The 15,084-nt window shown below is 41.8% G+C and overlaps 1 protein-coding gene across 1 annotated transcript in view; it reads right to left on the reverse strand.

The window, feature by feature from the left end:
* Dpysl3 (dihydropyrimidinase like 3) overlaps positions 1 to 11,557 on the reverse strand; it is a 111,051-nt gene extending 99,494 nt beyond the window's left edge. Inside the window, exon 1 of the mRNA XM_051163062.1 lies at positions 10,971 to 11,557. Within this exon, the coding sequence (XP_051019019.1) occupies positions 10,971 to 11,348 (378 nt within the window). The 5' untranslated portion in view covers positions 11,349 to 11,557. The remainder of the gene's footprint in view (positions 1 to 10,970) is intronic.
* Positions 11,558 to 15,084: the final 3,527 nt, after the last annotated feature.

Genomic DNA, 15,084 nt, shown 5'->3' on the forward strand with positions numbered 1-15,084 from the left:
AGCACAGAGAGTAGACGGGTCCACTAATAGATTTCCCGAACAGAGAAGAAATTACACAGCTATTCCATAGCCAAAGATAAAAACATACAACTTTTCCCAGTTCATTCACTAAGACCAACATTATTGTAACACTAAAGCCAGAGGCATAGACAAACAAAACAAAAGCCCACAAAAAACTACACACTAACATTTCTTGTAGATATAACTTAAAAATACTCAACAAAAATTGGTAAATCAAATTCAACAGTAAATATAAGTAATCATTATATACCATAACCAAGTGAGATTTATACCAAATGTATGAGGTCTGTTTAACATTTGAAAGCCAGTTAATGTAATACATAATTACAACAGGGTTTACAAGGAAAAGTATCACATAATTATATGGATAAGTGCAAGAAAAGCAATTTACAAACTCTGGTACCATTCATGATTAAAAAAAAAAAACTACTGAGAAAAGTACAAAAGAGGTAGAGAATATCCTCAAGTTGATAGACTTGTGTACAAAAAACTACAGCTAACACCATAACTTAACTGGAAGAAACACAAAACTTTTCTACTAAGCTCAGGAACAAGGCAGAGTATACCTTCTCACCAGTGCTGTTAAATACTGTAGTAGAAGGCTTAACCAATGCAATTAAGAACAAAACTGAGGTGGGGCCACAATAGAGAAAAAACTGACTCTTGAGAACTTTTGTTTTACTCAGTCTTTTGCAGGAGTTTCACTAAAAACATAACAAAACAAAACACCTTCATAACTAACCATATGTATTTAAAACAGAGAACACATAACTATATATTATTAATTAATGTCCCTGTGTGGCTTTTAACATTTAGAGGGACATTGCTTTCAATGCCTTGCTATTTAGGTCTAATCACCACATCTTACACACACACACACACACACACACACGCACCACACATACACACACACACACACACACACACACACACACACACACGCACACACACACGCACGCACACACACACACACACACCACTTTGAGTCAGAGGTATGAATGGGCCATGAAGGAGAAATAGGGAACATGGAAAAAATCACAAATAGAGTAGTTAATTACACTACATCTAAAGTATAGTAAGACTGATTACTTTGGTTTTTTTCTTAAAGGTCAATTCATCTTAAGCAGCTGGGTATGAAGTACGTAAGCAGAATGAGTACATAGTAATAAATGATGTCAAAGTACAGTACTGATTTAGTTATGGGTTGGGTGAAACTTTGGTTTGTAAAAGTGAGCTACAGGTGACACAGTTTTAAAAAGTCATCCCTATAGAAATAATCTATCTTTCCTCATAAATACCAGGTAGAAAATTTTTAAAAAATGATGTTCAAAATTTCTTCCTTGGACTAGTGATTCTAGAAAGAATATAGGAGTCAAGATTTATGAACAAAAGTTAATTGCTTTCCTGTATAACAGCATTGAACAGCTAGACTTGAATAAAACACTATTATTTACAGTATCACTCCCAAAACAAAATATTAAGTCTACCAAAATATGTACGCAATATATACGAAGAAAGCTGATAAAAGATATGAAGTAAGAGATGAATGATGGACAAACCATCCATTTTAATAGATATACGACTCAATTTTGTCAAAGCATCAACACTTTACCACTGCAAACTCAGTGTATATAATTTCAGGAAATCATTTTGTGAATGTTGCCAAAATTACTACAAAGTTTATATGGAAAAGTAAAAAACTCAGAATAGCCAACACAACATTGAAAGATAAGGAAACTACAGAGCTTTAAAACATAGTACAAAGCTATAGGTATCAAGACAGTGTGTTATTGACAAAAGAGCAAATAAATTGATCAATAGATCTCAATCAATAGCCTAGAAATAGATTGACACATAGTGAATTGGTTGCTCTAAAATGTCAAAGATGATACAAGGAAGGAAAGTGTCTTTTCAACAAATGATGCTAAAACAACAGAACACCCATGTGAAAAATATATACAATATTTATTTCATTCATATAAATTTATTTCAAAGTGAACAGACATAAATGTGAAATGAAAAATTCTAAAACTCTATGTTAACACCAGAGAAAATACAGAAGCTCTTGGGAACTTTATGGGGCTTTAGAAACAATACCAACTTTGCAATCCATGAAAGAACTAAGTTGGTAAGTCATTGGCATTAAGAACTTTGTTCTCTGTGTAGAAACTGTGAGTAAGGGCATCTCTGTGACAAGCTAGAGACCCACAACAGGGTGGGCTTCTGGCAGGGTATGAGGGTGACTCTAGCTGAGACTCCTAGTAGCAAGTGTCATGGAGACTGAAGATGGCACCCTTTAAATAAAGAGGACTCCTAGTGGAGGGAGGGGGACACCAACCCACCCACAAAACTTTGACCCAAATTTTACCCTGCCTACATAACATGCAGTGATAAAGATAGAGCAGAGATTGAGGGAATCTTCAACCAATAACTGGTCCAACCAGAGTCCCACCCCATGGAAGAGAGCCAACTCCTGACACTACTAATGGCACTCTGCTATGCTTGTAGAAAGAAGCCTAGGATAGCCATCCTCTGAGAGGCTCCACCCAGCAGTGGATAGAAACAGATGCTGAGGCTCACAGCCAAATACTGGGCAAAGTGTAGAGAGTCTCATGGAAAAATGGGGAGAAGGATTGAAGGACCTGGAGGGGACAGGAGCTCCACAAGAAGACCAATAGAACAAACTATCCAGGGCCCAGATGGGCTTGTAGAGACTGAAGCACCAACCAAGGACCCCATTCATGGACTGGACCTAGGTCCCCTACACAGATGTAGCCGATGGGCAGATCAGGCTTCATGTAGGTCCTCTAGTAAGGGGAGTAGGGGCTGTCTCTGGCATGGATTCTGTTGCCTGCTTTTTTATCACTTCCTCTTGGTGGGACTGCCTTGCCAGGCCACAAGGAAGAGATTGTGCTCAGTCCTCACATGACTTGATGATCTGGGGTGGGCTGGTGGAGGGGCTCTCTTTTTCTGAGGAGTAGGGAAGGAGGGATTGGGGAAGACTGAGGGAGGGTGGGACTGGGACGAGAGGAGGGAGGGGCTGCAATTGGGATGTAAAGTGAATAAATACATTAATCAATTTTTGCTTTGTTTTTGGTTTTTGGTTTTTCAAGACAGGGTCTCTCTGTGTTAGCCATGCTGGCCTTGAACTCACAGCGATCCGCCTGCCTCTGCCTCCCGAGTGCTGGGATTAAAGGCTAGTGCCACCACATCCAACAAATTAGTTAATTTTTAAAAAAGGAGTAACATACAATAATAATAATAATAATAATAATAATAATAATAATAATAATAATAATAATAATTAATAATTAATACTAATTTTGCTCTCTGAATGATCATATCAAGGTAAGAAGAAATGCTAGTGGCAGAAAATACTTACAAAGGGCACATCTGATGGATTGTTATTCAGAACATAAATAATTCTTAAAACCCAGCAATAAGAATACAAACAATGTAATTAAAACCAAAGACCCTAACAGTCTCCTGACATAAATCTACAGATGTGGGCATGCTGAAGAAAAGATCCTTCATATCATTCTGATGTCACTGGAGACTTGCAAGTTAAAATGATGTGACGCTGTTACACTGATTAGATGCAGAAGACTAACAACTGCAGAATCTATTGAACTTTTCTAGTAGCAGGAACTCTTATACACGGATGGAGAGCAGGCCAATTGACACAGGCCAACGTGCATACTTGCCAAATGGTTAATCAATTATTATTAATATTACTATTAATCAGCTATGATCTATGGTATTTACCCATATGAAGTGAAAATGTTTGCACTCACAAAAATCTGTTAACACGTAAAATATCTTTACTTATAACTTCCAAAATGTGGAGCTACTCTGTAATATGGACAAACAACAGAATATTATTCAGTATTAACACAAAATGACCTATCAAGCATGGAGAAACATAGAGAAAACTATAATTTGTATAGTTCATTGAAAAAAGTCTGTATGGAATGGACAAATGGTGTATAATCCTAGCTACATCAGCTTTCTGCATGTATCAATCCCCACCAGTGGATATAGAAAGTAGACTTAAAGGGCTTGACTACCCATACATGTCAGTATCCGGGTGGTCCCAGAACCAATTTTTCCATGGATTGGGGGCATGACTTGTGTCTGACATCCTAGAAAACTTAAGATGGAACAATGATTAGAGGTTATGAGGAGTCCTGAGAAAGGTAGAGATACATAGGTATAGCACAAGAGATTTTTAGGGCAGGGAACCTATTCTGTCAGGTGCTAGAATGGTAGAGAAATGTTTGCACGCTTGTCTGCGTCTATAGAATGTAAAATATCAAGAGAAGACCGCACTGTGAACTATAGACCTGTAGGTGCTAATGATATGTGGGGATAACCTTGTCGACCGTGAGAAATATACACTCTTCCTAGGAGTACTGCTCCTAAAGACTGTTGTGTGTATGTGGGAACAGAAGTGCACTGAAATTCTGTATTTCTGCCTAACTTTGCTGAAGAAACTTGTTATGGTTTTGCTGTTGATGCCATTTGTCTTGATTTTCTCTGTTTTTGAGTAGCTTAGTCATTTCACACCACTGTAACAAAACACTACAAACTGTGCAGCAGGGAGACAACAGAACCTTATTATTTTGCTTAAGTGAGGCAGCAAGGCAGATTCCCTGTCTGGCAAAGCCATGCTTTTTGCCTTACAAAAGGAACCTTCTTGCTGTGTCCTATGGTGGAAGGACCAAAGCAGCTCTCAGAATCTTCTTCATAAAGACATCGAATCCTATTCATTCACAAATGTTTTGCTCTGAGGACTTAATCTCCTAAAGGCCTTATTTTCTAACAACCATCACACTGAATGTGTGGCTTTTAACATACAGATTGGGATAGGATGCTGGTCTGGTATGTAGGAGGAGGGGAGTGGAATTTGAAGATCGAAAACCACATCCTCGCGCCGGGCGTGGTGGCGCACGCCTTTAATCCCAGCACTCGGGAGGCAGAAGCAGGCGGATCACTGTGAGTTCGAGGCCAGCCTGGTCTACAAAGTGAGTCCAGGATGGCCAAGGCTACACAGAGAAACCCTGTCTCGAAAAAAAAAAAACAACACATCTTCCCATTTAGTTTGTGTGTGTCTGTGTGTGTATGTATCACTGTGTGTGTTATGTCTGTGTCTCTGTGTGTTTCTGGGTCTATATGTATCTATATGTATCTCTGTGTGTCTGTGTGTGTCGCTGTGTGTGTCTCTGTGTGTTGTGTGTGTGTGTGTCTCTCTGTGTGTCTATGTTGTGTGTGTCTCTCTCTCTCTGTGTCTATGTTGTGTGTATCTCTGTGTGTGTTATGTCTGTGTGTCATGTGTGTCTCTCTCTGTGAGTGTGCCTCTCTCTCTCTCTGTTGCAAGAGTGGACACTGAGGGTTGATTTTGAGACATCTTTAAGTGCTCACTATTATTTTTTTTTTTTGAGACAACATTTGTCTTCGAACCTAGAGCTCTCTGTTTTGGATAGCTGGCTTTCCAGGAACTTCCTGGAATGTGCCTGTCTCTGTCCCACTAATGGAATTACAGACACATGCCACCACACCTAGATTTATGTGGGTACTGCATTCCAGATTCAGGTTCTCATACATACACAGGAAGCACTTTACCCATCAAGCCATTGGCCCTGTACATGACGCTCTTATTTTATCATCCTTCTCATACTTTATAAACACAACATTTTCTATATAATGTGTTTATGCACATATATGCATATATTCGTATATGTAAATATATGTGCACACAAGCCTATAGAATATCAACCACATTCAGATATTTTGTTTTTCAAGTAGCAATATTCTGATTTTCCAGAACCAGAAAACTTTATGCACCACTACCATACTAACTATCTGGACCAGCCGTCTCATTTTAGGAAGGAGGAAACTATAGCTCAGAGAGAAGGGAGACAAGTTGGCAAAACTACAGCTAGTAAATTGGTTAGGGCTAGAAGCTGAGACTGCTAATAATTTTTCTGGTTTTGTTCCCTCTCCATATCTCTTTTTATTGTTCTCTGATGAAATTGAACTTTATTTCAAAATACCATGAGGTCACATAAAGGAGAAAGATATATTTTAACATTATTTTCCTAGAGGTTTAATTTAGAAAGTTCTAATACACCAAACCAGAAGTAGAGATTCAGTCTGTATTCCTCTGAGACAGTTTCCACTCCTGGTGAGTTTTATCTGCATCTCACGGGACATTTCCACAGAGGGCTGCCCAGAAGAACTAAATCATGATCAGTATCTGCTGGAGGAGTCACTGGCAGAGACCCTAATAGACATCCCTCCAGCCATCTAATACATTATAGGTGTAGTCAGCAAAACCCGGCCTCCAGGGACCATTAGTTTGAGGGAACTCTGCCAATTGCAGCATTATTTAGAAGACATGTTTTGTATGTCCCTCAGATCCCACTGTCAAACTTAACTGGAGTGCAGAGAGTTTCAGGCATGTCAGGTTTGGGTCCTAGAACACTGGACTCAAGGCTATCCTGTGAGCTGGTATAGCAAGATCTCTTTTCCCTAGGCAGCATACATCCTCTCCATACAAACTCTGTATGTATATTCCCTAGGCAACATACATATAGAACACTCCTGTATAAGTCAGCTGGTTTCCTGGGCTTGGGCTCTGACAGGAAGGGGCCTTTATAGGTCCAGACTTCAATTTGCAGCAACCATCTTTTTTGCAGGGTAAGGAAGGGAACACCAACCATATTTGAAGACTGAAAACTTAAGACAAAAAAAAAAAAAAAAAAAAAAAAAAAGTAAGGGTCCACATTTAACTTTATTCAAATTCTCTCTTCCATACCCAGAACCTTGACTGACATCCTAGGAGAAACTTCTTGCACAGAGCAGCTTCATGTGAGAAACCAAGAACTATCAATGAGCCAGGACCCCTGGCATTGAGTCACTAGCAAGGCCCATGTAATCAAAGTGTCATGGCTTTGTTTTTTCTGGATGACGAAGCCTTTGAAGTATCATTTGTTTCTTTAGACACTTGGTCATAATTCTGCTCCTCTTGGTAATTTTCTTGCTGCTTTGAAAAGTATACTTGGGTGGAAAAGCATTTACTAAATACACTCATTCCCTTAAGAAGGTTGTTGTAATTAGTATGTCAGAGACAAAATGTAGTTTGGCTTTTTTTATCAGCATACTTTTCAATAATCTCTTAATAGATTTAGATTAACTTGGACAAATGAGGATCTTGCATCAAGTGTTTCATGGGTTGAGTGACTCAAAGCTTTTCTGAGTAGCGAGTGAGCGCAAGGACAACAGCTTTTCAGTGGTGTTGATGGAAGATCTGTACTTGCTTGGTATTACCTTAGCATGTCAGGAGCTGGCTGTTGAAACTAAAATAGTAATGCCACGCACTGCCTACAAAAAGCGCTGATCAGGAAACTCAGAGTTTGGATCATGCTTCTCTCTGCTTACGATCTGTGTGACCTGGGATTATTCAGTGTCTGTTTCAACTTCCTCGTACATGTAATAATTTCTTCGAAAAATAAACACAGACATTCTATAAGAAAGTGACTAAAAAGTTGGGACTTGTAACCATGTCTGTAGTGGCACAAAGCTGGTAGCACTGTGCCATAAATACAGCTTCAAACATACTGATCGATTAGAGGGAGGAGCTAAGATGGCAATAGTGGTGAATCTGCAAGGAAGAAAAGAAAATTCTACAGTCTTAAAAAATTTGTCTGAACCAGCATCACAGTAGCTTACGAGAAAGAGCTTCTGCAAGCTTGAGGAACAAGGAGCTTACTATGAAGACAGTAAGACACGGATACTTAATCTGTGTAATCTTATGCAACATAAACATATGCTACATGTAAATCCAGAAAATTAAGCAGCCTAATGTACTTTGCCATGGCTGCATCCCATCTGGAGCTCCAGGTTCACCTCCTAAGCAGAGGCACTGTCTTTTCAGAAAAAGATCTATACAGCAGCATAGCCTGAGAAAGAAATCACAACAGAGATGTGCTCATCTGGGAGGAAGGGGAGGAAGCTACGGACAGTAAGACTAATAAAGACAAGATGCTCACATCCAACTACTGAGCAGGCCGAGGCAGGAAGGTCCCCACAAGTTTAAGAACTTAACTACAAAATGAATTCCTAACTACCCTGGCCTACAGAGTAAGACCCAAGAGAAAGCCAGGGGTGGGGGGAGAGTGCCCTCAAACATATAAAGAGAAATGAAGTTGAGTAGTAATGTAATAATTAGCATATGCTAAGTTCTTAGTATAAACAAAGTAGTCACTGTTATTATCAGCTTGTAGGTGAGAAACAGGGAACACAAGGACTCTTAGTTACATGCTGAAGTTGTATTATTAGTGAGGGGATGAAGCCAACTTTGCCTCCAATAGTCCAGCCTAGTTTTTGGACAGATACTAGAACTATTTATAAATTATTTCAAGCCTTACGGAATTGTGCATATTCCTCTGGTTCCTCTCAAGTCACGTATTTACTTCAACCAGTGAAAAGTGAGCTTCCCTGACATTCATTACTTCTGTGTTCAGTGCTGCGTGCAACCTGCTATAGCTGTCCCCTCTGTTGATATGTGGGAATGGTCTTTGAAGGACAATGATGACCAAAACTTCCCTTGTGACCCTTATAGAAAACTGGCAGATGTAAAAAAAAAAAAAAAAAAAAAAGTTCTTATTGTTTTGTTAAACCATAGAGGCTTGGGTCTTGTTACTAACCATTATCTACTTTTTTTTTTCTTCCAGACAGACATGAAAGCCAAACCCATATACTTGAAAATTTTTAAAAATATCTCTGAATAAGGAAATGCTCTAGGAATAACCGACAGATACTATACAAGTAGGTAAGTCAGCTAAGTTCCTAATCTAAGGTGTCCAGAACTTGCTTCATGAGGTAGTGAGCACCCCAGTGATGACAACAGTGTTTAGACCAGGGCAGATGCCATTTTACACTAGTCTAGCAAAACAGATGTTTTAAATAAGAAGTTTCAGTATCAGACATGTCTTAAACCCCTTCAATGTGCCAGGCATCCCAGGCACAGAGATGAATCCAAACACAGTCCATATCTTCACGGGAGTAACCGTCAAGCACAGAGCTAGATAACCTCTGTGTGTGTGTGTGTGCGTGTGTGCGTGCGTGCGTGTGTGTGTGTGTGTGTGTGTGTGTGTGTGTGTGTTTTAACAGTGTGATTAAAGAAAATTAGAGATAATAACATGGGCTGCATGAAGCAGACAGCAAGCCTGAACTTAAAAATCCATGTAGCTCTAGAAACCCTGCTGATGTCTAAGTCGTATTATTATTTTCCAATTAGGAGCCAGAAAGTATAGAGTTTGTGAAGGGGAACAAAGCAAGAGAATTGCTGGGTTTAAAGGAAGAACGTTTTTTTCCCTTTCTCTAGTTACCACCATGCTTCAATCTTGCAAACCAAGCATATTATCTGGCTTACATCAGGGGTGTTCCAGCAACGGGAGTACACTGACTCACAGCAATTGTCTTTGACCTTTTCCACTCCCTCCTGCCCCGGTTCGTGCCAGGAAAGGGACATTTTAAGAGTGATGAAGCTACCTTTCCATAGAGGGCTATTCTTCAGTTGAGAAATCTGCCAAAAAACCCTTTCTAACATACCAGAAGCTTTCCCTAAAGGGGCTAGTGGGCTGGGCCCCCAGGAGTCTCAGTCTCAAAGGAGGCTGTGAAAAATCACAAAGCAGATGAGTAACTCCAATGGATACTCAAGCTGCCTTACAAAGGGCCTCCGCCCCCCCCACCCACCCCCACCCCTACAGAGCACGGGCTTCGGGTTTTGTTTACCTTGGTTGGTTAACAGTACTCAAAAGTTTTTTTGTTTGTTTTTTAAACTATCCACAAATCGAACCAGGGAGAGATAAGCTGTCCTTGCACTACCTCATTGCATTTTAATGGAAAAACAGCTCAGCGCCGGGTGAGTATTAACGGTAATCACGGTGAAGCAGACATTTCCATTGCAGGATATTATTCACGATGGCATTGGTGAGGAATAATACGTGGGGGATGGACTTTGCAGGGTGAGGTCATCCGATTACTACTGTTCCCCAACACAAACCCCCAGGACTTGAAGTTTTGACTCCTCTAGACCAGCACCAGCCCCTGAATTGTCTAAATCATGCCTCTGGCTTTCTAGGAAATAAACACACAAATCATCGCAGTAAGCTCAGACAGTTCAGTATGGCGTGAGTTTCTCTAAAACACACAGAGGAAATTAGCATTGACACATGTAAGTGCAGCGGGGGGCCGGCAGCTCGTGCTAGTTTAATATGCACTCTTAACGCCCCTGCCTATTTTCAAATATGTAATATTTTTACGGAGACAGCTGCATCCCTTGGGACCCAGGCCATGTACACAAATATACTCTTCATAAACACAGATGTGAAACGTCATGCTATGACAGAAGTGAGGCACAGAGATTCGGGTGCTCAGTGGCCCCACACCCAAAAGTTTCAGAAAAGTCGGAGAGGAGATAGCTCAAGCGCCCTGCTTTAATCCAAACTCTATAGAAATGACCTGGCTTTCTTAGCATCGGTCTGCCCTCTGCCCTGGTGACCTGGATTGAGTTTTAATCTGGGGCAAAGGGGAACTAAAACAATTGTGCTGTTAGTTCCTCAGAAAGAGAGAGAGTCTGGGAATCACTAAACCTTCCTAGACCGGCAGGGTTGACACACCCACCCAGAACTAACCGGCCGGGGGAGGGGGCGGGCAGGGGTGCAGCTGGACGGCCGAGGTAAGGCCGAGACCCTTGTAGTGCGTTTAGGAATATGTTACAATTGGCAACACGTGAGAACTCCGGGCCGGTGGAGGATGCCCCTTTTCTCAGCCCAATCGCCCATCTTTTAAAGTGTGAGCAAGAAAGTTATACCCGGGCCACGGTAGCTGAGGCAGAGCAGTGGGCGATGGCCAAGGGAGGAAAAGCCCTCGGGCTGCCTTACCTTGTCCTTGGGACCGAGATTTTGCAGGACTTCCTTGCCGGTGGCGCTCCGGATCTCCACCCCGGCCGGCTTGGGTGACTCAGGAGCCGGTTCCCTGCTCTCTTCTCGGCCCTGGCCCCTGCGCGGGTCTCCTTCCACCCCGGGCCGGCTCCCCGCGCCGCGGCTGCTGCCCTGGCTGCTCCGGGGTGTCTTGGCGCCGCGCTGTCCCACGCTAAGGGCATCGAAATCCAACGTCTTGCTCTCGAAGGCTCCCTCCACGTTGCAGAACATGCCGCCGTACTTCTGCCGTGGGACCTGATCTGTGGTGCCCGGCCGGGCCAAGTACACAGGCAGATCGTCCTCGTGGGAGCTGTCCCAACCCCTTCGGCCAGAAGCCATGGTTCAAGCGACAGCGGCTCGCGCGGGCTTTCTTCTTCAGAGGCTGAAGAGAGCAGCGGCCGGCAGCGAGCACACAGCCACAGTGACGGGGTGGGAGGAGGCGCCTGAGCCTTCGCGCCAGAGGCGGCAGTGCTGCTCCGGTTCCCGCCTGTCCTCAAACAGCCAGGCTAGCGAGCAGCAATTCAGGCTTAGATAGCTCCCGGACGACCGCCAGCTCCGGCCTCACCTCCTCGGCCACCCCCAGTCCTAATGCTTCCTCAGCTCCCGTCCCAGGTCTTAATCCAAACTTCTCCAGCGCGCACGTAAGGACACACGCTTCCTGGTCACGCCAGCTCTCCGCACTTGATTCATAGTTAGATACAATTCAGATATCTTAGAAATAATTCAGACTGAAAAACTTGGCTACACGTGCACACAAACTCTGTATGTCTATTTGAACCTCTGGCCTACACACACACACACACACACACACACACACACACACACACGAGAGAGAGAGAGAGAGAGAGAGAGAGAGAGAGAGAGAGAGAGAGAGAGAGAGAGAGAGAGAGAGAGAGAGAGAGAGAGAGAGAGAGATCCTGTTACTACCCACAGACTGCCTCATTCAATCTCAAAATTACACCCAGTTCCAGAATCTGCCTCAAGAACCTTCGCCTTCACATAGCCAGTTCCTGAATTGGGTTACACATAAACCTCCAAGACGCGCACGCGCACAAATATGCATACATAATACACCTGCCAGTGCCAGGGAGAACGCCTCTAACTTCACTGGTGATCACAAACGTCTGTAATTATCTCGCCGACACCCGTTCTTAACTCACATATGCCACCCCAGAGGCTGCTTTTACCCAACTTAAATTTGCCTCAGACACAATTACATCTGACCACAGACAGAAGTACGTTCCGAGATTTTATCTTACAAAGTGTATGTAAATAACATCTTGTCCATCAAACAAACTCCAGGCTTCTACTTCGCATAGTGACTGCAGCCAATAGTCACCTCTCAGAATCTCACACTTAGGTAAACACACAAGCCTAGATTTACCACAAATAATTAAAAAAAAAAAAAAGTCAAGCAAAGGATTTGTCTTCCATGTTCCCTATACCCAGAGACTTTACCTTAGTGTGTGCATGTGCTTATATGTGCATGTATGTACAGCGTCTCCCACACATCCAGCTGTATAGATCCTGACCCAGGTGTTGCTATGTGAAACAGAATCTACCAACCATAGAGTTGACTTTGCCCCAGCATGCACAGCCTAAGCCTAGAATGAACAGTGCCCTGGTTTAATTAGGTCCCTCCCAGAAATGCATTGTTTACTCTACTGAGGCGAATCAAGAGTCTTTCTGCTTTTCAATTAATCCTAGAACGACAGTTACATAAACGGATGGGGCCCGCCTTCACCATTCCTAATGTCCACCTAGGCCCCACACACTGCTCTATGCTATATACCTAACTTGGCTCTCACAGTTCACTTCCCCCTGACCTCCTCAAGCCCCACAAAGGCAGAAGTTTGGTTTGTTTCGTTCACCTTTGCATATGATCCGGGGAGGACCTATATAAAGGTATGTAACAGATGACAACAACATCAAGGAGCATTTATGGAGCTCCTGTAACTGTTTCATAAGGACTAACTCAATGCTTGTGGGTCCCTGGTGGGCTTCTCTGTAGACACAGGTGGTCTTCAGAGGCATGTGCACTGCATTTGATGAACTAAAACACTAAGCCCCTATTCCAGAGTGGGATGTAACTCTGGGCCCTGTGACACTATGGACATTCAATAGCAAGCCTTTGACAAATAACAAAGGACTGGGGAGTGAAATTTGGTCTCAATTAAAGGCAACAACGGGTGTTAACGTAAAGCAAACCTATCTGTATACAGTTTATAGAAAAGACCCTTGCTAAATGTCTGTGCGCTCTATGAAAACCATGCATGGTTTCCTAAACATCCTCTGAGAAGCTTATACTTTTTTTTTTTTTTTTTTTTTTTTTTTGGTCTTTTCGAGACAGGGTCTCTCTGTGTTAGCCTTGGCTGTCCTGGACTCACTTTGTAGACCAGGCTGAAGCTCATACTTTTTAGCAACTGCTAGTTACTGATGGACCAAAGAGCTTCCTGAGAGAAATTGGAGCTACATCCATTTGTAGTTCAGGTAACCTGTTTTCTTGTATCCTTTTCATTACTCTTAGTGCCTCTAGGTTCCAGACCATTGCTGTGTACACTGTTGCAGGCCCCCTGTCTGTGAAACACAGTTTTAGTGAAGGGGAAACGAATGGGGACCGAACAGATAGTCATAGAGTTCTGAAGAATCTACTAGAAATGTCTAGTGCTATGTTCTCTACAAGGATTTTTTTTCCTCCAACATACTCATTAACATTAATAGGCTTTGCACGTCAGGCATCTATTTCCTTTTGTAAACAAAAGTTTCTGAGCAAGTGCTTAGATTTTGATGAAGTCCTAACTTGTAGCAAGTTATATATAAAATGTATAAAGTAAGGAAGGGATGATACAGGTTTGTAAAATAAAAGGTAGATTATTGAATCTACTAACTTCAAAAATCCTACATTGGTATTGTAGATTGATGAAAATTTAAGACTTTTGATTGATGGAAATTTAAGACTTCAATTTTTGCTTCATTGATAAGAATTTAAATTGTATATTGTCATTCATTTTTGCCTTATGTATTGTATGTTATATGTTGACAAAATATTATATATTGTATGTTAGAAACTTAAGTTCATTTTGTTCAATGTTTATTTAATGTATGTATTCATGTACCACTAATGTCTTATGAAAAACTATTAATAATCCGTTCAGGAAGATCGGGGATAAAAGTTGGTTTTTAGTTACGTAGAAATCCTACTAGATACTAACTTACTTTGTCATAGAGCAGGTTTGTTTAATTTTTTGTGTATGTCTTCAAAGGAATAGATTGATAACTGTAAGCATAGCTAGAGTTGGTCTTCAAACTCTTCAGAGATCCACAGAATATGGCATTTAAGGATGAGGGCTTTCCTGACAGAGAGAGACATCCACTCCTGGCCGCTTCTCCATTTGCATCATTGAAGATGGGGGCTTCAAGAGACACGGGTGACAGAATGGTCACTGGACGGAGAAACTGCTCTCATCTCTACTGCTGATGACAGGGTGACTGTCTACAATGATCAACAATGATGCTGGAAAGTTGACTGTCCAGCTTTGAAGAGACTGGATGGACCAGACCGTTGGATTTCCTGCTTCAAAAAGCAGTTTGTTGGATGTTTTGGGCCGATAAGGCTGAAGACTGATTGCCCCAATGAAGGAGAGACTCCGGTGACTATCCAGGCGGTCTGCTCTCGCTGTCCTATGCAACTTGGAAGTTGCCCGCCAACACGTCCTTTATTAGATAGATTTTCCTTCTTGGGTCTCTGATGGGATTGAAGACTAGATAGCCACAGTGTTACTAGAAGCTTTAGTTTAAGAATTAAAAACACATTTATAGATTGATAATTGCAATTTCTCATAAAAAAAAGGGACTCTTTTTGGTAAGATAGTGGAATACTTTCTCTCAGGTTAACAAATATAAAAGGACTTGGTTATGTATATATGTATATGTGTGTATATAGTTCTTAATTTTTTTTTTTTAAAAAGGGAGATGTGTGGGAAAAATTAAGCTTTGTCACAGGTGAAAGCAGTCTTGGCGGGCTTTACCCTTGGGGCACCCCATGAATACCTTGTGACAGACTGAGTGGAGCCAT

Source organism: Acomys russatus, chromosome 20, assembly GCF_903995435.1.
Source record: "Acomys russatus chromosome 20, mAcoRus1.1, whole genome shotgun sequence".
NCBI classification, from domain to species: Eukaryota; Metazoa; Chordata; class Mammalia; order Rodentia; family Muridae; genus Acomys; species Acomys russatus.